Genomic DNA, 27,964 nt, shown 5'->3' with positions numbered 1-27,964 from the left:
GCTGCTCAAATCTTTTGATCAAACATTTTCCTTTTTTTTAAACTTTTGGTTTATGTGCTTGAATTCGGCAAACTGTGGAAAGCCATCTTCTTTAAAAATGACCTCTTGTGGCTAAACACCGCCCCTAGTGGAGAGTATCGGTGATAGCCAGTTGAACAACTGTTCCCCATTATTGTGAAAATCATTTAAAAAAAGGGCTTAAAAATGTAATTAAAAATCCCTTTTTATTGGCCCTAATAGCTTTTTTTTTTTTTTTTTTTTTAGTTTTGGAGGAACGTATTTTATCTGTAAGATGCAATCCTCAAAATCACGCTACAATGCAGTTAAAAACGGTAGGAATATACCACTTTTGTAAGAAATTTAAATGCGTGAATTTTACTTCTTAACTTGAATTGCTGAAATAAATAAACTCTTTTGGCGGTATTCTAATTTATTGAGACGAGCCTGTGAATTATTTTTGAACCAGCAGTCTTGGATCTGTGCAGCTATTCCCCTGCAGATCAGCAGAGGGAAACATTTCTCTTTTTGCTGCCACCTCAGACAATAAAAACAAGGCGAAGCCCACACAGGCGGCAGCATCTCAAGCCCAAGTCAAAGGCAGGCATCCGGGAATCGACTGAAGAGGGGGAGAAATATGGAAGCACAGCCGCCGATCTGGGAAAGAGAGATGTAGCTGCAAAGATGCCGCCCCACCGCATCTCCTGTTTGCTCCTGTTCTTGTCGGTTTGGGAGGCGCTGGCCAAATCTCTGCCGGATCAGGGAGCATTTGGTAAGCTCGGCGGCGGACAGGGGGGATGCAGCACAATGAGATGGGAGTGGTTGCTTGTTTTATTGCTTTTGTCGACAAAAAAAAAACAAAAAACCTCGTCGATGTCTGCAGCGCTGCGCCCCCCTGACTTCACGTTGTCTAAATAGGAATTAGATTATCAGGGAGACGATTGCAGACATTGTTGTGTGCGGCCTGAAATGCTCTTTAATGAACATGGAGTGAAATGACAGCAAGGCCGTGCTGGAGTTGGCTGCAGTGATTGGACTGAAATGGTGTGGAAATGTGAGGGTTTTTTTTTTCCCCCTGAGAGCACAGGCCTGGGAGTGCTGCTCCTTCACAGGCAGGCCTTCATGCTGCTCATTGTTGCTGTGCACCCTGATGACAGGGAGATCAGGAGGGGCTGAGAAGCTGGAAATGTTTAGGTCATCCAACCAAACGTCTTTCTGTTTCAGAAAAGAATTAAATCTGCTTTACTGCAGGAGAAAAAACCCCAAACCTCTGTCCTTCTCTGTAAATAAAACAAAGCATGGAAAAAAAGAATCTCCTCTACTGTTGTTATGCTGATGTACATTTTGAAGGACATTATGTAATTGCTGTGTATTATGCATGCCCGGAGCTGTTTTGAGATGCATGGATGGTCACAGACTCTGTCTGGAGGAATGCAGCTACCCACACATAGGCTCTTTTATATTGTTACAGTGTTGCTTACATTTACTTCAGTTTTTAAATTAAAGCATAGTTTTTTACAACCTTAATTTATTGAATGGAGACTTAATGACTATAAAATGCTACAGTTACATCTAAAAAAGTGAAAGTCAAAGCACAGCCTTCATGTGGAATAGTTTGTCATTTAATTTAAATGTGTATGACTGTATCTGTTTAATGTTCAAACTAAAACATTTCTATTTTAACACTTTGATGCTGCAACATGTTCTAAAATGAATGTAATTTCTTCAATTGTTTTGGGAGCACAAGTTGAATCCAGATATTGTCTTTTATTTAAGTTTGTTCATACACTGACGCATATTATATTTGGGCCAAGCAGGTGACAGTAATATGAGTGAAACACAATCCCGGTATAGAAAAGAGCTCAAATAGAATATGAAATGTTTGAGCAGGTGAACGTGCAGGGGTGGAGTTGCTCATACACGCCCAATTGTCCAGGTGGATTTACTTTTCCCTGACTCATGTAGGTTGTTTACTGTGTTTTCTAAAGTATTGCAAGGGCAAAATTAACAGTATAGTTGAATTTAAGGTAATTACAAATAAAAATTGTTTAAATTCACAATTTGTCTTACCATGTTTACATTTAAAGCAATATTAACGTTAACTACAGTGCTAACTTTGTACTACAAGGGCATTTCTTATCCAATTTCAGTGTCTGCAGTGCTTTATGTTGCTCTGAATAACAGCTGAAGGGCTTTTGAGAGTGAAAATCTCCACTGTGTGACACTGTGACTCAGTGTTTATATCAATAGAGCTGCTTCAAGCCAGTTTTTCAAGTGTAGAGCCCAGACTGAGGAAATCCTCTCCAAACACATACACAAGGGGGCCTTTATAGGTCCAATTATGCTAATGTGTGACAGAATTTAGCCATGTTCAATGAACATAGACACAGTTACCAACACACATACATGCTGCTTATAATCTGAGTGACCGTCAGTGGAACTGATAGCATCACTTTTTTTTTTCTTGCGCTGAAGGGTTTTTGATGACCACAGCTTGTAGCAACACAGAAACTTATTCGAGTGAGGAAGCACAACATGACATCTTTGGGAGAGTCGGAGTGTAACCATAGAAACAGTGTGACCCATATTCAGGCGATCCAAGAGGCAGGATGAGAAAGTAAATGTTTCAGGGTTGAAAACATGATGAGGAGATTTGTAGAGGGTGTGTCTGTGATGACATTCCCTTTGGGAAAGTAATCCATCTCTACTGGAAGTGGTGGCAGCTGGATTTGCTCTTCTAAAATCTGATCAAGAAAACATGAATTTTGAACCAATTTCAAATATATATGTTTTCATGTAATGTTTTACACTTTCAAATAAGAAAAGCGCCTCCTGTTGTTACATGTATTCAAATCTTTCTTCAATATTACATTGAAAACACAGCCGGTTTATAGATCGCTAAGCTGTTTTTGAAGTTGGCTAAATTAGCCTTTAGCTAACTCAATAATTTTATGAAAAAGTCTTTTTAAACATACAGACAGTATGAATATACTTTAAGGATTTAGTTCTCAACTGATTTCTATTATATTAATCTCCGCAAATGTGTTTCAATTGCCAACATAAGATGTTGCTCATCTCTTCTTCAGTTTGTGGGGCCGGCTGTGGCTCTGTGGGTAGAGTAGTTGTCTTGTGGTCGGAAGGTTGTAGGTTTTATCATGCTGTTGATGTGCCTCTGGGCGAGGCACTGAACCCCAAATTGTGTATTGGTGTATAAATTTGTGAGTGCAAATGAGTGAATGTGACTCTAGCATAAAGTGCTTTCAGTGGTCAAAGTGATTGAAAAAGTGCTACATAAGTTCAGTCCATTTGGATTTGTAGGTGCAGTCTTATAGTAATATATTAGCAAATTATATGTGGTCTCAGAATTCAGAACATAATAAGAACATTGCACTTTATAATCCTGGTACAACTTTAGCACCTCAGTAAGTGGAGTCAGGCAGATTAATGAGACTACAGGAAAGTAATTACAGCTTATGCCCTCCAGTGGATTTGGTTTATTTATTTCATGTACTACTGTCAAGACATTTATTTAAAAAAAATAAATAAAAAATGTATATCTTTTTCTCTTCTTGCAGAGGTGCAAGTAAAAGTCCAGGTTTTTGACAACAGTGACCTCTCACCGTTAGCAGACGCTCAGGTAGAAGTCCATGGGAATCAGACGCTTTTGGCATCCAGCCATGCCGGCAGCGATGGTGTGGTGAGACTCAGCTTCCTGTACAGAGCAGGCACCTGGGTCATCATCACAGCCTCCAAACGGGATTACATCACCAACTCGGTGCCCTGGCATTCCAGTCGGATCCCATGTAGGTTCACAACTTCATCACCATGCCTCAGCTTTGGCTTAAAACATTTAGGGCTTTAATATTCATAGAAAATATAGCATTTTTGTTAGTGTAAAATGTGCTTTTACATAAATGCAGCTGGATGAAAAAAAACTAATTATCAGAGACTAATTCCAGGGTGGCAGGAAATGTGCAATCCGGGCTTATAAATAGTTTATCCCAGTCGCAGCCGCTGTGTATAAATTAGTCACATAGTGTATTTCACACTTCGTGCATAAAACCCAGAAAACACATCAGTTTGTTTGTGACAATGTCGTCATTCCCAGATCTATTCATGTGTTCCTAAAGAGTAAATACTGTAGGACTTTTATTGAATTAATTTTACTAAATCAGTTAGCATCACTGTCCACAATCACCTTGCAGTAACAACTATTGCTCTTTATTTTCCCTGATACATTTTGCATAATATGTAGTTTCATATAATCGCCTCTTAAAATATCAAGTAAGAAAACAGCAAATACTCACTGCTTTGATGCAGGAATCAAACACTCAGAATTTCATGTTTGGCGCTCTTGCTTCACCTTGTTAGTTTTGTTAGAAGGAGTTTTTTTTAAGTTAAAACCTAATTATTGTTTGTGGTTTTGTCTTCTATGTATGAAGGTGTTAATTTCCCTTTTGAATGTCTATCTGTTTCAGTGTACGCCTCGGTCAGCCTGTACCTCCTCGTTGAGAGGCCAGGAACTCTCATTCTGTACGATGACATCCTGCAGGTTTTGTCTGGATCACCAGGTGAGGAACGATTAAACATTTACTTGTCTTAATATGAATCCTATATTTCAATAATTTTTGTGAAAAAAAAGACATCTTTAAAAACACTCTTTTTATGCATATTAATTGGTCTGTTTTATAAAATACATTGAAGTTTGAGTTTGTAACATAATAACACAAACTATTCTACTGTATGGATTGTGTCTGATATTGTTCAGTATTTACCTCACTGGCGTCCTTCTTAGATATAACTGCAAAGCCCTCAAAGATGAAAATCCTTCCATTATTTTGAAGCTTTTAAACTTTCTCCAGGAGCTCGAAACCAGCCGCTGGTTCAGCTACAGAGGAAATCCATTCAGCTGCCTTCCAGCTCTAACTACACGGCATTGTCTGCGACTCTGACCACAGCCAGAAGTCAGTATGAGATTGGTGGGTTCCCATTTCTTTTGGGCCAGGAGACCAACAGCTCAGGTTAGTACCTGCGTGTTTTGTGTTTAAGGGTGTTCCTCGAGTCTTTAAACCAGAGGATCAGGTAGTTTTAGGTTTATTGTTAAATTAAGTTTTACAAGCTGAGGAACCCATGAATGTTATATCTAAATATGGACACTATTTACTTGGCACAGCCTTTACATTTTGAGAAAACTTACATCTCAACTTTACTAAAAATTTGAGAAAAGTAACTGCAGTTTGAAAGTTTGAAATTGCCTTTCAAACTGCATGTGAAAGGCAATGTAATGACATTGCCTTTCACATTCAAACTAATGTGTATGTCATAGAGTTTGAAAGAGACACCCATTATGGAAGGTTTTCTTCCATAAACTCATCCAACATAGAGTCAGTGCTGATGTTAGCGATATTTTCTCTTCAGGTGCAGAAACGGGATGGGCAGACCTGACAGCACTGGCAGTGGTCAGCATCCAGCTGTTTGATAAGGATGGCAGTACGATCCAGGTCTCTGATCCGATCCACATCTCTGTACCGCTGCCGTCTGACACCCGAAACAGGATGGCCACGAGTGTCCCTACTTGGCTTTATCAGCCAAAGACTGGTAAGGAATACACGTAAATCATAGAAGAATAGAGCTGACAGGAGGTTATGTAACTCTCCTGAAATAGAAAGTCTTATTTAGACTGGTGAAACTACATAGTCCAAATATTTGCTAAGGTTTGGATGAAACATTTGATTTTGACAAAATTAATGTAATGATGATAATATCGTGTTTTGTTTTTTTTCTTTTCTTTTTGTTTTTTTAGGATTGTGGGTTCGGAATGGGACTGGCTATGTTAAGAAGGACGGGACACAGTTTGTTTGGACCGCTGTGGTTCCTCAGATGGGATACTGGTTGGCTGCCTTTCCTTCATCTTCAGGTACACACATCAACAGAAAGTTGGATATCTTGAATCTGTCTTTTGGAAGCTGTTAGTGTTTCGTTGCACTGTCAGTGTTTCCAAGACAGAAATGTTTAACCTTTAGCCTTTATTGATTTTGCAGCATTTTCCTCAGTGTACAGGGTCTGTGTTTATATATTACTGATTTCAGTCTTAGTTTTTCTTCTGAGAAAGTTTTTCAGACTTACTCTAACAGTACCCTATCGCTTTTATTTTAGTGATTTTAGTGCTGTAGGTGCCATACACAGTACTGTAGGAAATACCTTTGGATTAATTTAGCTATTGATTATCTGACCACTCAGGGGCACACGTAGAGCTATGAAATTTAATTCCTAGATGGTCAGTTGGGGAAAAAATAATAAAACAAAACAATGATGTCTTTGATTCTCCTGAAGCAACAGAACATTGTGAGTTATTTGACCAGGATCCTGATACACATGGACTATTCAAAAGAACAAAGCATCAAGCACACACACCTCAAAGATTTGAAAGGATTAAATTTTTCACAATGTATCTTAGTTTCCTTACATGTAGACACATGACATGTGTTTTTTAGTACACTGGACAGCAATGGAATATATTCTCTTTTATAAGATTAAATGTTAATAAAATGTTTTGCAGGTTTTGGTCTTTCTCATCCAGGTTTGAGGGACATCACCACCTACCACACCCTCTTCCTGTTGTCCATTCTGGGTTCACTGGCTCTGCTGGTGCTCATCCTGCTCTGTGTGCTGCTCTACTACTGCAGGTGTGGCGAGCGTAGGCACAGGTCTTACCTATAGGTTCATATTTGCAGGAAAATTTACAAATGCAAAATAGATAGTTTAACATGCATATTGCTATACGTAACAAGTTTTTTGAGTTCTGATTTCTAACATTTAATTTCCAGACGAAAATGCCTAAAACCTCGCCGACATCAAGGCAAACCCCACTCATCCAATCTAAATGGAGCTAAGAGAGACCAGGGAACATCAACTTCACGTCTGAATCTTATCTGTGGAGGCCATGCGGAGTCAGGCCCCTCCAACGACAAATCTGATATGTCTCCATCGCGAGACTACCAGAGTTCAAGAGAAGACCTGACTAAGCATGTTCCAGCTCACATGCTGCGACATGCCAAAGGGAAAAGCACCTCAGGTTCCCAGCGGGGCGAGAGCTTCCCCATGAAGGTTACACGTGCCACTGAGACCAACAACCTGGACAACCCTTTACTACATGAAGACTACAATCGAAGCTACAGCCCCAAGGAGAGCAAGGAATCTGAATACCACAGACATCACAATGCCAATGACAATCGAGGATACTCGTCCGATCCCCCGTCTCCACCTCGCTTCCAGGGATATGTACCAAGTCAGTCTGACAAGCCTCCAGAATATTCAGCAGCAGCAGCAGATAGCCTTGCTAGACCAACTTCCCTTAACACCCAGCCAGGTCAGATTATCTTCTGCAGCTCCATCGACCAGATGAAGGAGAACATGTACAGGAGTATGGTGCCAACCCTGGTTATCCCAGCACACTACATGCGCCTACCTTCTGAGTTCTCTGGTAAGGATGGGAAGGATCAAAAGGACCAGGACAAAGATGGGACACAGATGGGAGGAGGCCAGCAGCATCACCACCACCACTCACAGAAACAAGGCCAGCAGCAACAAGGTGGATCTCAGGGTGACGACTCTGAGGAGCCGAGCTGGGCCTCTGACTCCTCCGGTGGAGCTGTGACCATTCCTGTGCTCTTCAACGACTCCACAATGGCTCAGATGAATGGGGAACTGCAGGCTCTGACGGAGAAGAAGCTCCTGGAGTTGGGCGTCAAACAGCACCCACGAGCATGGTTCATCTCCCTAGATGGACGCGCTAATGCTCACGTCCGCCACTCCTACATCGACGTCAGCAATGACCTCAGCGGCGGCGGATTTGGAGGTGGCTCCAGTAGCGCTCAGCGAGATGTGAACCTTGAGCCGCCTCTTGAATCTCAAGAGAGAAAATCATCGGGCAATCGTAAGGGAAAGGATGAACGCTGGGGGACAGGAGGACGGAAAGGCCACGGCATCAGCAGCGGCAGTGGAGGTGGGAAGAATTACTCCAAACTTGCCTACCCTGACCACAGCGAGCCCAGCAGCAGCGAGGGACGCCCGGTGTCACCAGAAGAGAATTCCCTCACTCCTCTTCTTGATGAAGGGTCATCCTCACGTGGATCCACCATCCCCAGAAGAGGTCGTAGCCGAGGGAACAGCAGTCGCAGCAGCAACAGTGAGAATCGCCGTGACTCTATGACTAGCCCTGAGGATGATCCCGACGACAAAGATGAGAACAAGAAGAGCCCCTGGCAGAAGATTGAAGACAGACCTCTCATGGTGTTCCACCCTAGGAAGTGAGCTTTTCAAACTTAGTGAACACTGGATCTTTGATGAACTTTGAGGTGGACTGAATTTTCCCTTCAGGAAGATCCCAATAAGCACAACCACTGCTTCATTGGTCCACTTTCTGGTTGTTGTTTGACATTTCTGATGATTGTCTCAGTTGACCCCTCTGATTTCTGCTGATTCTGTCCAGTTTATTGTGTATCCTGTGACTTCACTTAACCATCATCTGAGCCATCCCTAATGCCGACTGTGGATTCAGCCATTTTGTAGAGTGAAATACAAGAATAGAGTACTTAAACTTTGATGACTGATTGATACTTACCAAATATAACCACACAGATTACTTGTTTTATGGGATTTATTTATATGTAGCTAAATTAAATCCCTTACACTGATTCTAAATTCACTCAAAATCTCACTCTTTTTCAAAATAGTGATCAGAAAAGGATTGTATGAAGGAAAGAACATCTCAAAGACTGGAGAAGTCTGAAATGTGTCACATTTATCTGAAGCACCTGTGAACAAATGTTTTATTTACATCTTTTTAAGAAGAAATTATTTCTTCTTCCTCCTTTACTGTGTTAATGTACTGTGGTCTCTTGTTTAAATCGTACTGGTTTGAAATTTTAAGCATAATCTTAAAGTCACCCTTTGTGTCACTGACTTATCACAGTGATGTACTGTACAATTTGCCAAAATGTCTGCCTTTCTCCTGTTGAGATTTTTTTGGCCAGCAGAACCTTTTTGTGTAAATAGACCCACAGACATTTGAGTGACAATTTGTTATAGAAAGATTTTGCATGCATATGAATGTATGAAGTTAACAGAAGGCACCAAAAGCCCCCAGCTCTACTGTTGTTTAGGCTCCTGTACAGCCAGTCCCTAATCGCCACAATATGTCTGCAACTCAGCAAAACTGCTAATTTACTTGAAGATTCACTATTGAGATACACACAGTGGATTGCATACAAGGCCTGTACCACTTCTCTCCTGTAAGTGCCTTCTTTCACATAGAATCGAGTGATAGGCATGGTTTATAAAATGCAGTTAGTTGTAACCTAAACCACTCTGTCGAAATCGACAGGCACTGATAAGCACACTGCATTGAGGTAACATCATGTGACACTGAGGAGCATGCCTGCCAAATCTGACAGCTTTTCTTGTGGCTATTCTATCCTTGGATATCTGACACCTTGTAATTATCCTGTTTTTCACCACACTTGTAAATGTTCTGATGAATTCTATGAGATTTTATGTGTATAAAACGTGCATGTAACATGTAGTATAGGGTGTTTTTATTGAGGATATTTGGCACAAAACATCACAGTTGCAGTGAATTCTGTTGCCAAATAAATGAAGATACACTGACTTTTCTCCCTAAAGAGATAGTTATTTGCTTTTTTGGTGGTATTGTGTGGAAAATTTGAAGCTGTACTATCTTGCTGTGGACAGCAGCCAGAGCAAATTCGGCTTGAAAAATCAGAGAAATTCAGATCAAGTCAGATAGATAAAAGGGTCAAGTTAGACCCTTCTATCTGATAGATACAATCAGAGTAGAGCTAATAAATGATCACAATTAAGCCAACAGCTTAGTTTTAATTAGAGCCAAGTCAATGATATTAAGAGATCAGTGTGAAGTTAATCATAATAAATTCATCTATTTGAGATTAAGCGAATGACTATCCAGGGTTAAGAAAAAAGCTAATTTTAGCCAAAGAAACAGCTACTGGGTCAATTTTACATCCAAGTCAAAAAAATGGTTACCAAGTCAAGCTAAAATAAACACAGCTAACACTTGCTCAAACTAAAAATAGCAGCTATCCAAAATCAAGCTAGCAGTTACTCAAAGGCCAAGGCTTCCCTACTAAGTAGCACAGGGTTATTGTTAACTTGACTATAACCGATTTTCCCAACCAAGACCGATTTAAGTGCTTTCTACTACAGGTAAGCTACTGACTGCATCCGCTTTCTCCACACAACTCCACTTTAAAAACACTTAATCTCTTTAATCTTGCTGTAACAAAATTTACTTCCGGTCATAAATGTTTACAAGAACAACATACTGACCAACATGCTCCCGCTGTTACTAGCATCACTGCCTATGATTCATCAGCAACTGTGAACTTAAAAGAAGTTTTTTGTTGTTTGTTGCAGCGTTATCGACTGAATGCATAAATATTGTTGGAAAAGTCATGCTGGAGGGTTTTCGCCATCCGCCTGCTGTTCAAATGCTTGTGTCACACGCCTACAGTGAAAACTGAAAATGCGATGTAATTCTAGGAAATAACCACAAAATCAATCTAGCTGACTTATGTTGTTCACTTGGTAAATGTAAAGGTTTTTTAGTATTTGGACAAATTATTAATTTTTTATAAAGTGTGACGTTGTGGCTTTATTTGCCCAAGTTTCTTTTACACACAAGTTGGGTTTTTTAAGTTAATGCAGATAACTTGCATCACACAAACATTGCAAATGATTCACATAACTGAATCCCCTGTGGAGACCCTTTCAAGTGCAGTTCACTTTGTTGGATTTTGTGCATATGAGGGTGAGGAGGTCAGAACTGCAGGCCATCATCCTGTGCACTAAATCATATGCATCATACACCTGGTCAGTTGTTTGTAAACTGTAAAATTGATCCTTTCTGTATATTAGACAAGATACAAATAAATTTGTTCCCACATTATTTATGTGTTTGGAATGTTACTTTCAAAAACTTGTGACAACAGTGTTATGGGTTTGTTTTCAGATTATGTCTAAAAAATGGAATAGAAACACACACAAAATCAGCAAAGATGTCAGGAAGAGTATTATTGACCTCCAAAAATCTTGACTTATTCTTTGATAGAGTTCCAGAAATGTCAATGTGGCATGTGCATCTGTTGAGGCAATGACATTCATTAACCACAGAGGAAGGTTCAATCACTGTGCCATTAAATAAGGATACATGATTTATGTCTCAGCAATGTACATATTTGGGTTCAAAAGTGAATTTAAATCCTAAAATAAAAACAATCGACCTTGTGGAGATGTTGGTTGAACATCTCCACAAATCAGGTGATGTGCCAACAGGTTCTCTATGAGGAAGAACCCATTACATTTTACAGGGGTGCCCAAAGTGGGTCCTTGAGGGCCTGCATCCTGCATGTTTTAGTTCTCTCCCTGGTTAAACGCACCTGGATCCAACGATGGCTCGTTAGAAGGCCTAAGAAGAACACCGACATGCTGAAAAGGGTTTTACTATCACCAGAGAGAGAACTAAAACGTGCAGGATGCTGGCCCTCGAGGGCCGTCTTTGGGCACCCTAACAAAAACGCAGGTTGCAATGTGTTCTACAATTTACTTAGTGTGTAAAATACCTTAACTTTTGAGATATCCTGTGTTTTTATGGAGCAAAAAAATGTAAGTGTTTTAACCTTTAGCTCTAAAACTTTACAATTAAAACACGTTCCTATCGCTACTGAAAAGAGCTTAATGAAATCCCATCGTCGGAGGTACTATTCCTTTAAAACTGATCAACATGGAAGGTCACGTGTGAGCCCATCATGTGATAAATGCCTTCAAAAATTTGTAGCAGGTTGTTTTTGTCTTGTGTTTGTGGCGATGCGGTGAAAAGAGGACACTTCTTATTCTACCTATTACATCTGCCTTCATAAAACTGTGAGGTAAAGTTGCCATGTTTGTTTGTCTTCTATCGCAGAGAAACAAGGAAAGTAATTCATGGCAGCTACCGTTGATGCTAGCCACGTAGCCCGCTAAGCTAAATAGATTAATTTGCATTACAGTAGCTAAGTCACTCTTTTCAGGCTCCGTATGTCGAGAGAGTATTTGTACAGCTTTTAAAACAGGTCTAGCTCATGAAGGGGAAATTCTACCCCTCAGCTAATTTATTGTTTTTGTTTGTTTTGCTGTTTTTTTTCCCCTCAGGTTTTGAGAGGAGTATGCAGCAGCACCCAGAGCTCTGTTAATAACAGCTGAACTGTTTTTGCCTCTCTAAAGCCATCTATTCACAATGGTAAAGTAGATCCTTAACCTGCAGCATGTCCAAAAATAACTACCAGTTTCCCCAAAAATGAGAAAACTAAAATCAAAAAACGTATAGTCAATATAAAGTGTTCATACTTTTAGATTTTGCAATAAGTTGTATAGATGCATACAGAATTACATCTCTGCAGTCAAAATGTAAAACCTTTTACACCTGGAGTAAACAATGCAGATGGATATTTGTTCTAAGACCAGTCGGATGATTCACTAAACAATTACCTTTTTCCACTTGGAAATGTATGAGAAGCAAAACAGGACATTTTGTAGTCTATTATAGAGTCTAACAGCTGCATCTCTTTTGATGAGAACAGCAAATTAATCACTTTACCGGTTAACTTGTTAAATAAAGATGAAAAATATTACTTTTATGTGATTTCTTACCATCTTAAATTCTACATATTTTGTGCATAAAAGGGACATAGCTTTGTGGGAAGTCCTGAATTTCTTCAGTGTTGCAATCCATGTTATCAAGTGGAATGTTTGCAAAGCTGCTGCACGTAGTTGGTTCTTTACACTGAAACCGAGACGATGAGGGTGCTGGTCTTATAATAAGGGCACGCTTTATCACACTTTGTGTTGCTGAGCGCCATGTTTTCTTCTCATTGTGTTCAGACTCTTCAAATGGGGGTCTTGTTTCTAGCTCTTCTGGGCCTGAGCGCAGCACTGATCTGCCCCGATGGAGGCATGTGTGAAGATAAAGACACCTGCTGCAAGAACACTCAGGGAGGTTATGGCTGTTGTCCGCTGCCACATGTGAGCTACTCATTTGTCTGTTCTAGCCAAAGCATAAGCTGTATCTTTTGTCTATATTAAGAAAGTTCTGTTTGCCTTTTGTGGTTTTGTTTCCGTAACAAACTCTTTCTTTTGATGCGGAATATCCGCTGCTGTAATGTCAACCTTTCTCTTCTGTCTTGAATCCACCCCCAGGCAGAGTGTTGTTCAGATCACCTTCACTGCTGCTACCAGGGGACAGTGTGCGATCTGGTCCATCAGAAATGTATTAATAAAACAGTTTCACTTCCGTTGATAAAGCGACTTCCCAGTAAGCAGAGATCATCTCCCTCTCAGGTAAGAGAAAGTTGTAATTCTCACACTCTGTCGATCTGACCTTCTATATTCTTGTTTTTAAAAAAAAAAAAAATTGTTAAAAGATGTCACTGGAAGGCACCAGTTTTATTTTTATTAGCCCAATATTAGTGTTTAAACAACAGAACACCGAGCTTCATTATTCTGCTCAATGTTGCTCTACTGTGTAAAAAGTGGTTGGTTATCATATTTCTGAGGTTTACATGATATTGATGGTTCCAGCTCATCAGCAGAATAAAGGCGGTCATGTGTCCAGACCAAGAGTCGGAGTGTCCTGATGACACCACCTGCTGCCAGCTTTATAATTCTTCTTGGGGTTGCTGTCCGTTACCCAAGGTAGAGACATTGTTTGTCTGTAAGAGGCATGCTTCTGTTGTATTCCACTGTTGAGCGTGAAACATTACAAGGAAGATGATCTGGTTTGACCTGACTTTTGTCAGGCTCGTTATTTTGATGCTTGAATCTTCCACTAGGATCGGTAATGTAATGCAAACACAGCGTCACATACTTATTTTAGGGCATTAATCTACAAAGTTTTGAAGCAGAAATATATATGCAAATATTTTTTTGCAAATTTGTATTTTTTGGTTATTCAGGACTAGAGGAAAATGTCCTCAACTGAGCCACAGTCTTCATCATTATCAGCAAGCATTTTCTTATCTTTGCAGGCAGTTTGCTGTGAGGATAAACTCCACTGTTGCCCTGGAGGATCAAAATGCGATCTCGTCCATTTAAAGTGCGTTTCTCCATCACTTGGGTCCGTCCCGATGCTGGAAAAACGACCAGCGGAAAGATCAAAGGATAGGCCAGGTTGGGATTTTCTCTTGTAAACAAACAGTTTACAAGTCAGTCATGGCTTTAAACCAGAGCAGCAAATTCATTTAAAATTAAATAAAAAATTTTAAATTTTAATTAATAAAATTTTTTATTGCGTACATTTTTTAAATTAAAAATACCCTGGTAGTTTTAATTGGGGGTGGGGGATAAAACATGTTTGATTCTCTGATCTTTATCCATTTGTAGTTTCTGTGGCTGGTGCAGTGATTTGTCCTGATGGGAAAAGCAGCTGCTCAGATGGTTATACTTGCTGCGGACAATACGGCTGCTGCCCTTACCAAGAGGTATGCTTTAAAACTACTTGTCAGTAATGAAACTCGTGACTTAAATCATGGGGTCAGAAGCTTCTACTTATTAATCATCGGCAAAAATGTTAATTTTGGGCTTTAACCCTTTTTTTCCAGTTCACCCAGAGTCAGAAATATACAGATTCAAATATATAATAATTGGAACCTGCTAAAGTTTTTAGAATGGCTTCTTATTATTAATTAGGCAATCTAACAAAGACAGCCATCATGGTGTGGACATGTAAAAGAGAGCTGTTTATTACTGTTATTGCAAGCACATCTAGTACAGCCGCATGCGGGCTAGTTAATTTACCAGTTAATTAACACACATGGCTTGCCTTTTGAGGTTTTCAAACAAAAGCAGCTCCTCCAAACCATTCGGTAGCTTGTGCACTATGCAGCCCCTTTTAAAGACTGAGATGGAGTGTAGGGACCAAAATGACAAGAAGTAACAGTATTCTGGAAATTAAGTAGAAGTTCTGCATTCAGCAGGTGTTCATTATGTATTTCACTTCACTAAACTCCCGGTGTGTTTGTTTTAACATTTTTAAAAAATCTCTAAAACAAGGTTTGCTACTCTTTGTGGAATATTATTGAGTTTGACTGCAGTGTTTTCAAGATCAGGGTCATTGTGGAATATTATTATTTTCTTTCTTTCTTTTATATTGTATTTTTATTTATTTGCATAAGAGGAACATTGTGTATTAATGAATATTGTGAACAACACAAATGTGAATTTACACAATTAGATCTCCAGTGTTTGTCCCCCTGACAGATGGTACAGACTGAATTAGTTATTAAAGTAAAAAAAAAAAATCACAGTTTTATGTTGTAACCCAGCCTCCCATAAAAACATATGCGCACCCACACCTCCCACACACCATATACATGGCGCTACTCTGAGTCAGTTTTACTGACTGTTTACAAATTTGGGTGGATACAAACAATCTCTTTGACTGCTTTAAAAACTATTAAAAGTTGGACATTTCCTGATATTAACTAGCAGGCTGCTGCAGAACTTACCACAATGACAGACAACAGTCTGACCACAGTTGGTACGTCTAAGTGGAAATCACAGTCACGAAACGCACATAGCTCGCCTTCTGATGTTTTCAAACAGCAGCTCCTCCAAACCATTCGGTACCTTGTGCAGTATATGCGGGCGCTTTTAAAGACGGAGATTTTCAATATTTAGAAAAATATACTTATTGAGAGTTTAACAAAAACTGATACGATTGAGGTTTCCTATCAAAACCCTCCCAGGCCCCTTAAATTATAACTTTATGGTTTAAGTTGAAGGAGCTTGTTTCCACCTGGTTAAACAATAATCTATATGCTACAAAATTATCTAAAAATTACAGTTTCCTGATCTTTCTTTCCTTGTATTTTTTTATGTGACCTCCACTTGCTCCTTTCTGTTGTCCTTCTTTCCTTTATCTTCATAGCCTTACTACTTTACTTTGTCTTTAGTTCATTCCTTCCATGTAAGGATGTCTTTCTATCCTTTTTGTCTAATCTCGTCTTACCTGGTTGACTTTCTTCTGTCCTTCCCCATTTAAATGCTTAAACTACTTTCTTTTCTCTTCTTTGCATGCGTTGTCTTTTTTGTTGCCTTATTCTTTATTTTGTGGTTTTTTAAATGTCCTTGTGTCTTTGCTCCCCTATGACTTTTATTGACTATTTCCTGGTGTCGTTGTTAATGTCTCACCTGCAGTGTATATTTTCTTTTTTCTTTCCTGCATGCCTTGCACACTTTTGTTTCTTGTCTCTTCTTTCCCTAATGGTTTTCTTCAGTATTTCCTCCTCCTTTCCATCCTAGTGTCATGCATCCTTTGAATCTGTTTTTGCTTCCTTCCTCATGTGTTATTAATTTTTTCGTTGGAGCTGGTGAAAATGCATCCATTTTCTGGGTTTAAATGTTCTGTTAAAGGGACTGTTATTTGAAACAAGATTTTAAGGCCACCATTGAGAAAGAATCTAGACTAATGTACCTGAAAAGTGCATTAATGAGATGTATTGCTTTACTGTCACAGAGCTGCAGCAAAATAACCGGCATACTGAGTCTCTATAATTAAGTTCATAATCAAATTAAGCTACAACCAGTCTTGGCTTATAGCTGTGTTTGAACAGAGAAGGTATGAAGACTGAAACAGTGACTCGGATATAATATCTTCATAAAAAGTGATATTTTGTTTAACAAGTGCAAGTTGTTGTGCAATTGTTTGTAAATGATTAGAAACTTTCTGAACAATTCACAGCTGCAGGCTGAGTCATTTGGTCTCTGCACACTGTGTTCTTTAGTTGTAATTAAATCAAGTTTTTAACTTTTTTTTTTTCATATGTTTTCATTATATGAAGGCCACATGTTGCAATGATCATCTCCATTGTTGTCCAAGCAACACGACATGTGACCTAAAGCATGGAGTCTGTAAATCGGGAGGGAACGAAGTGCCGCTGATGAAGAGGATTCCTGCTGTGTCCCGTGACGGTAAGCTGCCTTTACTGTAAAAACCACTGATTCAGATTTATTTTTGCAGCGCTAATAAACTTGGAGCTTTAAAGGAAGGGAAGAAAATTCTTAAAGTGAAGATTTTGATCTGTGACCTTCTTTTTAAGTGGAGTGTCCAGATAAGAAAACGGTCTGTCCTGATCAGACAACGTGTTGCCAGATGACCAACGGATCGTTCGGCTGCTGTCCTATGCCTGACGTAAGCATCACACTCTTAACATGAAGGAACCTGATTTTGTTTTATGTTACAGTAAAACACCTTTAAATAGGTGGTACCAAGGAAACAAGAAATGACAATAACCATACTGAGCACAGTTTAATGTTACTGGCAAATGGGGTTTATATTATGTTAAATTTATTTATACATCAAATTTTAAAACAGAAAAAGTGCTTCATTATTACACTAATGGTGAAGCAAAACTAAAGGAAGTAGAATAAAACTAATTGCTAGGAATAAGCCTGGAGTTTAAGATATTGAGGATTAGCCCTTAACAGTGATCTTAAATATAGTTTGATATAATTTGTGTAATCCTGGGTAAAACTACCAGATTTCACACAAGTATGTCAAAGTTATCTGTGCTTTTTGCTCATTTAAATATAAATGGCACACCATGCACAGCAGAGGCACACGCCTGCTACATGCATGACTTATTCATCTATCACAAGTATAGATGTTTTATTGAACCCTTATTAAACAGAAGAAATGCCAGAATCAAAGAATAATTTTTGTGTTTCTGTTTTGTATTAAATTAATTTTGTAGCTGAAGAGATGAGTGTTAAGACTGCTTCCTGTCATCTCACAGGCCGTCTGTTGTTCAGACCACATCCATTGCTGCCCTTCAGGGACAAAATGCGACCTGATACACAGCACCTGTGTGCCCGTCCAGGAAAACTCTCCCCTGTCCATTAAGAAGCTCCTGACCATGATGGACCAGGGGCCAGCGCAGAGCAAAGGTCAGTAAAGAGGTCATAGTTACAGGAGACTGAAACTGAATGTCAGTTTTGCGATATTAATACGCGATATTATGTGCCCATTAATCAATGGGCACATAAGCTCACGGGATGGATAGCTCTGTCACCAAAGTAGATCTGTAGAGTTTCCAAACTTGCTTGTAGGTTACAACTTCAATAATATTTGTCTACTAAAACATGATTAATTTTCACTTATTAACTTCAATCGAAGCTGATTGTCAGGCTTTAGCTGAATAGAAATCATTTGAATCAAGTGTGCTGAAGCAGCAAAGCATAAAACATGCAGGACAGTTCGTCTTAAGATTGGGAAACATTGCTTCTGTTTTACATGTTAAGGACATCCAGAATATTTGCTAACATGCCTACATCTGGCTTTTCAAGCAAGTTCATCCTGAAAGAAAAATCAAAGAGCCTCCAAAACCTTAAAACATCATGACTGGATCAGGAATAGGGTTTACAAGTTTCGCTTTCATAGGAGGTGTGCACTCTGAATGAACACAACATAAAGGCAGGACTAATGTTTGCTACAGAGAATGAAGAGAAAGTCCAGGACTACTGCAGTAATGTTCTTTGGAGAGAGGAGTTTAAAGTTTAATCATTACTAAAACAGAAGATATAATTTGGTGTAAAATAAATACAGTATTTAGTAAGTGTCATGGTTTGGAGAAGTTTTCCAGCAGCAGGCCTGGCCAGTTCATCTGAGAATCCACCATGAGTACTACCATGTATCAGAGCGTGCTTGACGAAAACATGAGTCCATGTGTAGAAAAGTTTATTATTGAAGCAGAATTGGACCCTGCAATAAGTCCGGAGCCCTTTTCTGAGCATGCTTCGTAGGTTTAATTGTTGCTATGGGGACTTGATGATTCCTAAGATGCCTCTCTTTTCAGGGCTCTTGTGAAAAATTAGGACTACCATAAACGTCTATTTATTTAGCTATTTTGGCTCGTTAGTCATAAAGTCACCATTACAAAGCGTTGCCTGTTGGCATTTAATTAGAACCGACTTGTGATAAACATAGGAAAAAGCTACCAAACCTCATGTTTTTTCCTAAATTAAAAACAAAATGTGTGGAGCTGTAAAGCTGGCACAGTACTGAATCTATACTTTTGTGGCTCATAAACCTTAGTTATTTAGGGATCTGCATACATTTAAGTGTTTGAGGTGTAAAATAGAAAAAGAAACAGATTATTCTAAAACATCTTAAATCCATCTGTGTTTTAGGAGTTTAAACAGCTGGAATAAAGTTTATGTACTTGCTTTAATGTAAGTTTCTGTTTCGTTTTTCAGTCCTTGCTGTTCCCTGTAATGCCTCTGTGGCCTGCGCTGATGGAAACACCTGCTGTAAATCACCAACAGGAAAGTGGGCCTGTTGTCCTTTGCCTCAGGTATGGCCAGGTTGACGGCTCGTCAGGTGGTTTCTCCATTCCAGCTGCTCAGTTACTCTCTAAACCAGCTTTCCTGATGAAATTGCCACACACTTCACTCCCTTTTTCTTCTGTAATGGTTGTCTCTCCTCTTTGCAGGCTGTGTGCTGCAAGGACCACCTGCACTGCTGTCCCAGTGGAACCGTCTGTAATCTGGCAGCCTCCACTTGTGATCATCCCTCAGGCGTAGCGCTGATGCCGCTGCTCCCGAATACACCCGTCTTTCCTCTACTGACAGAAAACAGCAAGTGTGACAAATCCACGTCGTGTCCCGGAAAAGCTACCTGCTGCAAGACGGCGAGTGGGGGATGGGCCTGCTGTCCTCTGCCCAAGGTAACCTGGACTGCAGACTGGTCATCTATCCGTTGATTTACAGCACTGTTCAATTCCTTTACCACTCCAGGCTCCACAGGATTTCCCAAGTTCCTAGGAATTTCTCTGCTCGCTGTTTTATCAATCAAGCTGTTTAATCTTTTGTAAATCTTCGATTCAGCTAAAGAATCTATTCCATCCATCTGCGACCTAGGATTGCCAATATATTGATCTGTCATTTGCCTTCCTTTGCGTCACTTTATCCATTATTCTTCCATTTACATATCTATTTTGCCCTGACTGGCTGTCAATTTCTTTATCTGCCTATAAATATCTACTTGTCTGCCTTTTGTTTTTCCAGACATTTGTTTGCCATCCATCTGTTTTAGTCTATTCATCTTTCTTACAGTCTGTTTTTAAATGGTTACTTTGATCTTCACCACTGCATGAAGTTTTCCCATGAATTAGATGTCATTTATTTTTTTGCATTTGAAATAAGAAATGTGGAAAAAGTAATAAATTAGAAATGAGATGTTTTTAATTTTTATCGTTACTCAGTTTTCAGGTCACTTGTTAAATATTCAAACTGTGCGAAGAGAAATTAAAGTACCTTCAGAAAACTCAAAGAACTGTTTTGACATAAGGAAGAAAACCTTGCTGCTTGAAACTAAAATGTATAGAAATCATGACTGGATTTCTCAATTATCCTTAAACATCAGGTTAATTGAGAAACCCAAACTGAGGTCATGCTTTAAATTGGCTCAGGGTTTAAGCAAAGTGATCAAAATTTAAAAACTGCAATTTATATATCCTGCAGGCTGTTTGTTGTGACGATCACGTCCACTGCTGTCCTCACGGCTCTGTTTGCAACTTGGAGGCTGAAACTTGCGACGACTCCTCCGGTGTCTTTCCGCCGCTTCCCCTGCTAACCAAAGTTCCCGCTCTGACCAGTCGAGTTCAGCAGGAGAAAATCATGTGTGACGGTCAGACTAGCTGCCCGAAAGACACGACCTGCTGCTTCATGGAGAGGACCCACAAATGGGGCTGTTGCCCTCTGCCGGAGGTAGGAGTCTGCTTGTTTTATACAGAGCGTGTGATCAGTACGCTGAGTAAAAGCTGTTGTTTTCCAGGCGGTGTGTTGTAAAGATGGAATCCACTGCTGCCCCAGTGGACACACTTGTGACCCCCATCGGTCCTTGTGCTCCAGCGGCCCTCATCGGATTCCCTGGTCCACCAAACTGGGCGCTCTGACCGAGCCAAGCGTGTTGACCGACGTTAAATGCGACAACAAAAGCAGCTGTGCCACAGGAACGACCTGCTGCAAACTGCCGAGCGGCGAGTGGGGCTGCTGCCCGTTGCTGAAGGTTCGAGCGCCTCTGACTTTCAGCCCTGATAAAGATGAAAAACCTGTTTAGCTGTGCTGAGGTCTAACCCGTGGCATATTCCTCCTTCTTTTCAGGCGGTTTGCTGCCCTGACCATGAGCACTGCTGTCCTCAGGGCTACACATGCAACATGCAAACTAAAACATGTGAGAAGAAAGGCTACAATCTGAAGCTCACCACTGCCCTTTTGAGTAAAGTGGAACAGTCTGCGCTGAGAGAGGCAGTGGAGGAAACAAACGTACAATGTGACAGCACAGGGGTGTTTGTCTGCCCGCCAAAATCCACCTGCTGTAAGATTTCAGCTACAGAGTGGAGCTGCTGTCCCTTTGTCAAGGTATGTTCACCAGGCCCGTGCAGAGACCACTGAAAGGGCAGGTGCTCAAAAAAAAAAAAAAAGGGCACATCTAACCGCATTCTAGGAAAGACTATTAACAAAACCACACAGCTTTCAGAGCTTAATAAAAATGATAAATTACAAAATTGTGAGACATACAATATAAGCTAAGGAAAAACTCTATATGGAGCATAACACTATGCATATGTTAGATATTTTATTAGTAATTTCTTTCTGCAGGTCTTTTTTGTTATAGGAAAGTATTGCAATATTCAAACCCGCAATTTAGCAAAATATGTAAATCAGAGCTGATGGTTTAGCTCCGATTTACATATTTTGTCTTTATAGAATTACACTATTAAAAATATAATAATAACCTCAATTAAATAAAATACAATTGTGATCAATACATTTTGAATTGAAACAATTTTTAAACAAAAGTTTTGCTTAAAAAATTTTTTTTTTTTAATTAAAATCAGAGATTTATGTCTCAAAGTGAGAAAAATTATTTGTGAACAAACTTATTTGCTCATGTCATAAATCTTCTCTTGCTATTGTAAGTTTTTGTTTGTGATTCAAAGTTTTGCTTGCTTCTCACATGACGTCGTGGGCAGGGCCGAAAATTGCAACAAAAGAATTCTGATGTGTGCAAATAAAAGTTTGTTTTGCAAAGAACTTTTCAAGTTAACAAGACAACATTTTGTTATTTAATTAAAAAAATTAAAATAAAACTTTTTGTTTAAAAAAAAATAAATCATTATAATTCAAGCAGTTTTGTAAATTCTATTCCCCTTCAAGATACATTAACCTAATGCCAGAATAAATGCAATTAATATACATTATGCAGCAAAGGAAATTAGATAATCGGACATATATTCATTATAGAGAAATGATCGGTTTTGGATCGTTGATGTGGCCCCATCAGGAATAATGAAGAATGACCGCTATCATTAGCGATACAGGGAAGAAGCTTTTTAGTTATCTTGCTTTGCTACCAAACTCGTTAGCTAACAGCTAGCTAATAGGACAACAACAACAGCCTAATGTCTGTATGATAAAATACTGAATCGATAGATAAGAACAGTTTTTCCTTACTTTTCCTTCCTTCCTCCTTCACGTTGAGCTCCGCAGTAAGCTACTGCGCAGTCTCACTGACTGAGCGGGAGGCAGCTGCGTCATGCGTCACGGACAAAAGGTCAAAGGTAACAAGGTGACCCGAAGGGCTTATTATGTTGTTTTTCTTTAAATAAAAACAACAACAACAAAAAAATAATAATTTTAGTACATATCAGAGGAGGGCTTGGGAAATTAACTTTAAAAAAAAAAAAAAAAAAAAAAAAATTGGACCAAAAGGGCACTTTAGGGCAAGGAGCAAAAAGGGCAGGTGCTCAAGCACCCCCAGCCCCCCCTCTGCACGTGCCTGATGTTCACGGTGTCTCAGTGTCTTGACACAGTTTGTATGGAAAGAGAAAGATCCAGCCATTTGTCAGGCTGTTCATATGTCTGTAGGTTTGTCCACTTGTTTTTAAAATCTCTGGTGTTTCCAGGTTTAGTCTTTGAAGCGTAAGATCACTAGATATCCCCAATAAAGTGCCTAATATTTATTCATAAATCCTAATTAATCCAGAATTTCATTTCATTTATCCTGTTCTGGTTGATAATTTTATAAGTGTATGCAAATATACGGTAAAGTGGACCGTGCATGAAGCCCTATTGTACATCGTAACAAACTGTTGTAGATTTGTTGTTTAACAAAAACTAATTGTTGGATATATTTTGAACTTGATTTAAAAGAAATCTCACATGTTTTGTCAAAACAAATATTAACTAACTCTACAAGCATCCTAGCAATTCCTAAGGAAAATAGAAACTCCCTCTGAATGTCCTCACAATCTCTCCTGTGAGTCACTATGTATGTTCATTTTGAAATGTTGACTTCTAATGTTAGTCCTAGATCTTACTGGCATTTAAGACTCGCCACCAATATGAGCAAATATCGTTTTCTGCCACTCGACCATGAATGGAAAATCAGTCCTCTCTAATGTAGTTAACTGATAAATGCGGCTTTTAATGAAGTTTATTTTTGTTTTCCAGGCTGAATGCTGCGCAGACGTGAAGCACTGCTGTCCTGTTGGGTACTCATGTAACCTGAAAGCCAGAAATTGCATTCCACAGACCCAGCTGACCTGGGATTCATTGCTGGGGGTCAGACATAAAGACTCGGTCCATCGTGGACTCTAATCTGGCAGAGTTGCAGATGATTTGCAGCCCTGAATCCTTTCCATCAATCTGTTGCTTGCGTTAGTGTGGACAAAGCGAGAGTCATCTCGGTGTTCTTTTTGGTTTCTCTTAATTGCATTTTTTTTTTTGTTGTTGTGGAAATGTAGTGATTGGGAAGAGGTTTTGCTTTTATGGGCATTCTGTTTATTGAGCAAGTATCTCTCCATTTAAACTTATTATCATTTCAACACTGAATGTGGATCTAGTTCATCTTCTGCATCATTTCTGTAAATCACTCCAGATATAGAAGAAGCTTTTATCTGCAACGATAGGTGGGAATGCAGAAAATTCACAATTTGTATTAAACACAAATATTTAATACATTACACAGAAGTAAAACAATAAAGCAAACATTTAAATTTGTACATAAATTCAAAAGTCTAGAGTGAGAATTACCTATATTCCAAATAAAGAGAAGGTAGCCTCAAAAAAATGAGGTAAAATGTCTGAATTATTTTTCTGAAAAGAAATTTCTGTCTTTGGATTTGAGTTGCAGAAAGTCTTAAGCATCTGCTTAGTTTAAGAAGCTTTATCTTATGAATCTTTCTGATGAGAGAGTTCTGTTTAATAATAGATGTTCACAAAACCAAGCCTGGTTAGATCACTAACTGTAGGCCTGAAGGTTTCAGCACACAGCTGCTGTCAGCTTCTGTTCAGACTCTGTCCATCCTGTTGGCTCTGCTGACTGTCTAGTTTTAACGCTGTTATTAATATTAGGTGTGTTTTTTTGTTTGTTTTTTTTTTTTGGAATTTTAAAAGTTTGACAACCCCCACAACAGCCATTGGATTGGTTAATGGCTCCAAAAAGTTGCTTTAAATGAGTTGAAGACTGTGGCAGATATATCAGATGGTTCCATTTGTAATTTCTGATTTTGCACGAATGAATAAGCACAGATTTGACTAATTTTCCTTTACATTTCTAATTGTTCAGCTGTGAAGGGATTTTTTAGTGACAGAGATTTAAATTAATGTATTAGTTCTCTGTTTTTAAATTTGTGTTTCAGGCACCCTGTAGATGTTTGAATTTTTCAGTTTTTTTATTTAAATTTGGTAAAAGGAAAATAAAACAAGGTGTGCCTTATTTAATATTGAGTGTGTTTTTTGGTATGTTATGGAGTCTGTTAATAAAAATATCTCCTTTCTGGTTTTAAATGCAATCAGTAATTAAGAACTTGGGGTATGAATTTATAACTTAAGTAGAGCTTTAAAAAATGATTTAAGAAATAATTGACTTCTCCTATGGAGGGCATTAACTTTTAAATTTTGAGGGTTGCTTTGCTCACTTCATTTTTATAAACTTTGCTTTCATCATAATGAAAGAAAACTGAATGAAAGGAGATCTTACACATACAATTTTGACCACATATTTCCATACACAACCTTTATTTTTCCTCTCTGTTAAGCTTTTCCTGATTTTGGACACTATTTGCTAAATGTCAGAATAATGAGGAAGGAAATGCTTTTGTTTTCTCCCAGTTCAAAATAATCCAATCAAATGTTTTCAATCATGCTCTCAAACTTCTAATAGCAGTTTGGTTTAATTTTGACCCATTCCAGCTGACCGAATCGCATCTTGAGGGTTGGCATGGGAACAACATATTCTCAGTCTTCAGCTTTTTGTTGGTCACATTCAAGCTTGTATACAGAGAAATATAAAGAAAATGAGACAAAAATATTGTTGAATGGAAGAGTCATATTTTTAAAAAATCAAACATGGTGTTTAAAATCTTGTTTTTGTTTTGGATTTAATGAGAAGAGATTTAAAAAAAAATAAATTTTAGATTTTATTTACTATAAAGTTCATGATTTAATAATTTCGGGAATATTCTAAAGTAAAAAGCCACTTTATCTAATTCTGGTGGACGTGATAATTAAATTCCGTGACGTGATCGTCTAGGTCGTCACAACACAGCCAGCCCACTCTTCCGCTGTCCTCCCTTCCGCTGGATACTTACTGTCTGAAAGTTGCTATGGCAACCTCAGTAAACAGGAGGCAACTGAGCGGACACGCAGCTGTGGGGTCTGTGCCCTACTTTACTGTCAGAGCAGCAGGGAACCATTTGCCGAGGGTTGTTTGTCATCCCCCGCCCCCTGGTGGTCACAGGCTGACACGGCGGCTCATTTGCTTGGGGTTAACAATGCACAGTCTGCAGTGACGTGCGGTCAGGGGAGGCAGGTGAGGCAGTGCCTCACCAGCCATCATGGAAAGAAAGAAAATATATAATCATAAAGTAATTTAAATTGTTATATTCATCCGGTGGTTTGTACTAAAAAATATTTATTTTTCATGTGGCTTCACCAATTTCGATTTTTATTTGTTCAAAATCGCTGAATTTTCTTATTTTCCCATTCAAATGCTTGGAAGCGATGCCGGTGAGGCAGCAGCGAGCTCTGCCTCACCTTGGATTGCGCAACCCCTGGCTCTGCGCTGGCTGCTAAGCGGAGAGAGCATGTTGCTGTACGGCGTCAATAAAATGGTTTAAACAAATTTAATATGTGAACTTATTTCCAATAATTTAGCTTATGTATATAATGTACAGTGCTTTTTGTCACCAACTGTGTTTGTGTAACGTGTTTCGTGTAATGAGCGATTATAAACGGCAGAGAACAGGTTCGAGGTGAGGCAGGCAGTTCTCTTGCCTCATGGCAGGGGGCGCTCAAGATCCCAGACGTTCGTCTTGTTCTCTCCTCAACTGCCGAGTAAATGACAGCGAGCTAGGCTAAACGATTCGGGAAGCAAGTCAAGTGCAGCGATAGATTGATCTCCATTGAGACAGAGAGACTTTTAAAACTGAAGGAAGGACTGGACTTCTATCGCAAAGTGACGGATGTTTTTGTGCAGAAGGAGCGACGCATGGACTTCATTTATAAGTAAAGGTAAGACAGTAATAACATTTATTTTGTTTTGTTTTTTAAGGAAATGTGTGTTTTGTGAGCTACAGTTTGTATGTGTAAGGATGCAGAAGTGAAACATAACCTGTAAACTGCTGTCAATCTATGCATCTATTTGCAAATCTGATTCTGATGACGTCAGTGCCTCACCAGCTATGAACCTCACCGCACGTCACTGACAGTCTGTTCTGAATAAAGTCAAATCCTACTCTTGTGAGGCCACCAAGTTGACTTTCATCTTCACAGACTATCTATTCTAAAACCACATTTGATGTTATTGTTATTGTCCTGCTTGAACAAATGTTCATGTTTAAATGATCCAGCTGTTGATTTGATGCCAAGTTAAAAAAATTTGAATGCAAGGAAAAAGCCTCACAGCATGATGCTGCCACCGTTGTGCTTGACAGTTGGTTCAGAGGATTTTGGTTTGAAAATCTCCCTTTGACTATTATAAATGCATTTCTGGTTATTGTGGCCAAATAGATCCACCTTTCTCTGGTCTGATAATGTAACTTTTTTTTTTCAATGAGAGATTTGGCAAAAATTTGTTTCATTATGTATATTTACACAGCTGTTCTTGTAGTTACGAACTTATAGCTAGCCTGGGACTTGAATTTTCCTTTCTCTGAGGTTTGGATCAGATGGTTGAAACTTGGATATTTCAAAACTGGTTCTAATTTGTGTTCCTCAGAAGGTTGAGCACTTCTGATGAAATACATTTTTGATCAGAGCAAGGGCCTTCAGATAAACTTTTACCTTTCAGGAGCATTATAAAGATCCAGGTCAGATTTTATATTTTTGTTGTTACCTCGACAGACCCCTCCTTCTGAACAGATTTCATTGTTCCCACCGCAGAAACAGAGGGAGTCTTTCTTTATTTTAGCTTAGCTAAACAGACACCCCAAGAGTAAAGGAACTAAAGTGAGGAAAAACCCGCTGACGTGTGAGCAGATTGTCTGCACAGCTGCTCCTCTGGACCCGCTGCAGACCCCATTCAGATGTTGCCGGGGAGAGGGAACGTCCACCTAAAAGCCCACCCTCCATTGGAATTCTGCTAATTCCAACTGGAATTCTGTCCACTCTGTTCCCGGCAGCAGGTGTGTGTTGCTGAGCAGGATGCATGAAGTGCTTTCACTTTGGGAAAGTTATGGGATGTAACATAGGAAATCATTAATCCATTCCAAAATGAAAGTAAAATTTTATTTTGTTTTAAAAATCTAGTTTGATCATCATTATTAAAATGTAAAAGTTCTGACTTATTTTTATGTCTTGAAAGTGTCTTTGTAGGACAATAACCTTTACT

The 27,964-nt window shown here is 39.1% G+C and overlaps 2 protein-coding genes across 2 annotated transcripts; both read left to right on the top strand.

The window, feature by feature from the left end:
• Positions 1-524: 524 nt before the first annotated feature.
• Positions 525-10,984, top strand: fam171a2 (family with sequence similarity 171 member A2). Its single transcript, XM_005794684.2, has 8 exons — positions 525-769; positions 3,573-3,800; positions 4,476-4,568; positions 4,860-5,018; positions 5,416-5,595; positions 5,801-5,914; positions 6,557-6,683; positions 6,825-10,984. Exons 1-8 carry the CDS (start codon positions 682-684, stop codon positions 8,308-8,310), a joined length of 2,475 nt encoding a protein of 824 aa, XP_005794741.1. The 5' UTR covers positions 525-681; the 3' UTR covers positions 8,311-10,984.
• An 841-nt stretch (positions 10,985-11,825) lies between these two features.
• grn (granulin precursor) lies at positions 11,826-24,911 on the top strand. The gene is made up of 16 exons (XM_014472528.2): positions 11,826-11,963; positions 12,226-12,313; positions 12,955-13,095; positions 13,270-13,410; positions 13,651-13,764; positions 14,097-14,238; positions 14,452-14,549; positions 16,911-17,040; positions 17,169-17,260; positions 17,865-18,015; positions 19,324-19,421; positions 19,560-19,793; positions 20,590-20,835; positions 20,903-21,136; positions 21,232-21,489; positions 23,584-24,911. The coding sequence occupies exons 2-16, from the start codon at positions 12,311-12,313 to the stop codon at positions 23,728-23,730; spliced, it is 2,229 nt and encodes a 742-aa protein (XP_014328014.1). The 5' UTR covers positions 11,826-11,963; positions 12,226-12,310; the 3' UTR covers positions 23,731-24,911.
• The last annotated feature ends 3,053 nt before the right edge of the window (positions 24,912-27,964 follow it).

This window comes from Xiphophorus maculatus, chromosome 10, assembly GCF_002775205.1.
Source record: "Xiphophorus maculatus strain JP 163 A chromosome 10, X_maculatus-5.0-male, whole genome shotgun sequence".
NCBI classification, from domain to species: Eukaryota; Metazoa; Chordata; class Actinopteri; order Cyprinodontiformes; family Poeciliidae; genus Xiphophorus; species Xiphophorus maculatus.
Note: the sequence above shows the minus strand (reverse complement) of the source record. Positions and strands in the feature narration are given on the sequence as shown.

What these genes read in the sequence shown, in the direction of transcription:
- fam171a2 (XM_005794684.2), top strand. Translation starts at nt 682, where the DNA reads ATGCCGCCCCACCGCATCTCCTGTTTGCTCCTGTTCTTGTCGGTTTGG. An exon ending in GCCGGATCAGGGAGCATTTG is followed by an intron (nt 770 to 3,572) that starts GTAAGCTCGGCG and finishes CTCTTCTTGCAG; the next exon opens with AGGTGCAAGTAAAAGTCCAG. An exon ending in TGCCTTTCCTTCATCTTCAG is followed by an intron (nt 5,915 to 6,556) that starts GTACACACATCA and finishes AATGTTTTGCAG; the next exon opens with GTTTTGGTCTTTCTCATCCA.
- grn (XM_014472528.2), top strand. An exon ending in GCTGCTGCCCTTACCAAGAG is followed by an intron (nt 14,550 to 16,910) that starts GTATGCTTTAAA and finishes CATTATATGAAG; the next exon opens with GCCACATGTTGCAATGATCA. An exon ending in GCTGCTGCCCGTTGCTGAAG is followed by an intron (nt 21,137 to 21,231) that starts GTTCGAGCGCCT and finishes CCTTCTTTTCAG; the next exon opens with GCGGTTTGCTGCCCTGACCA.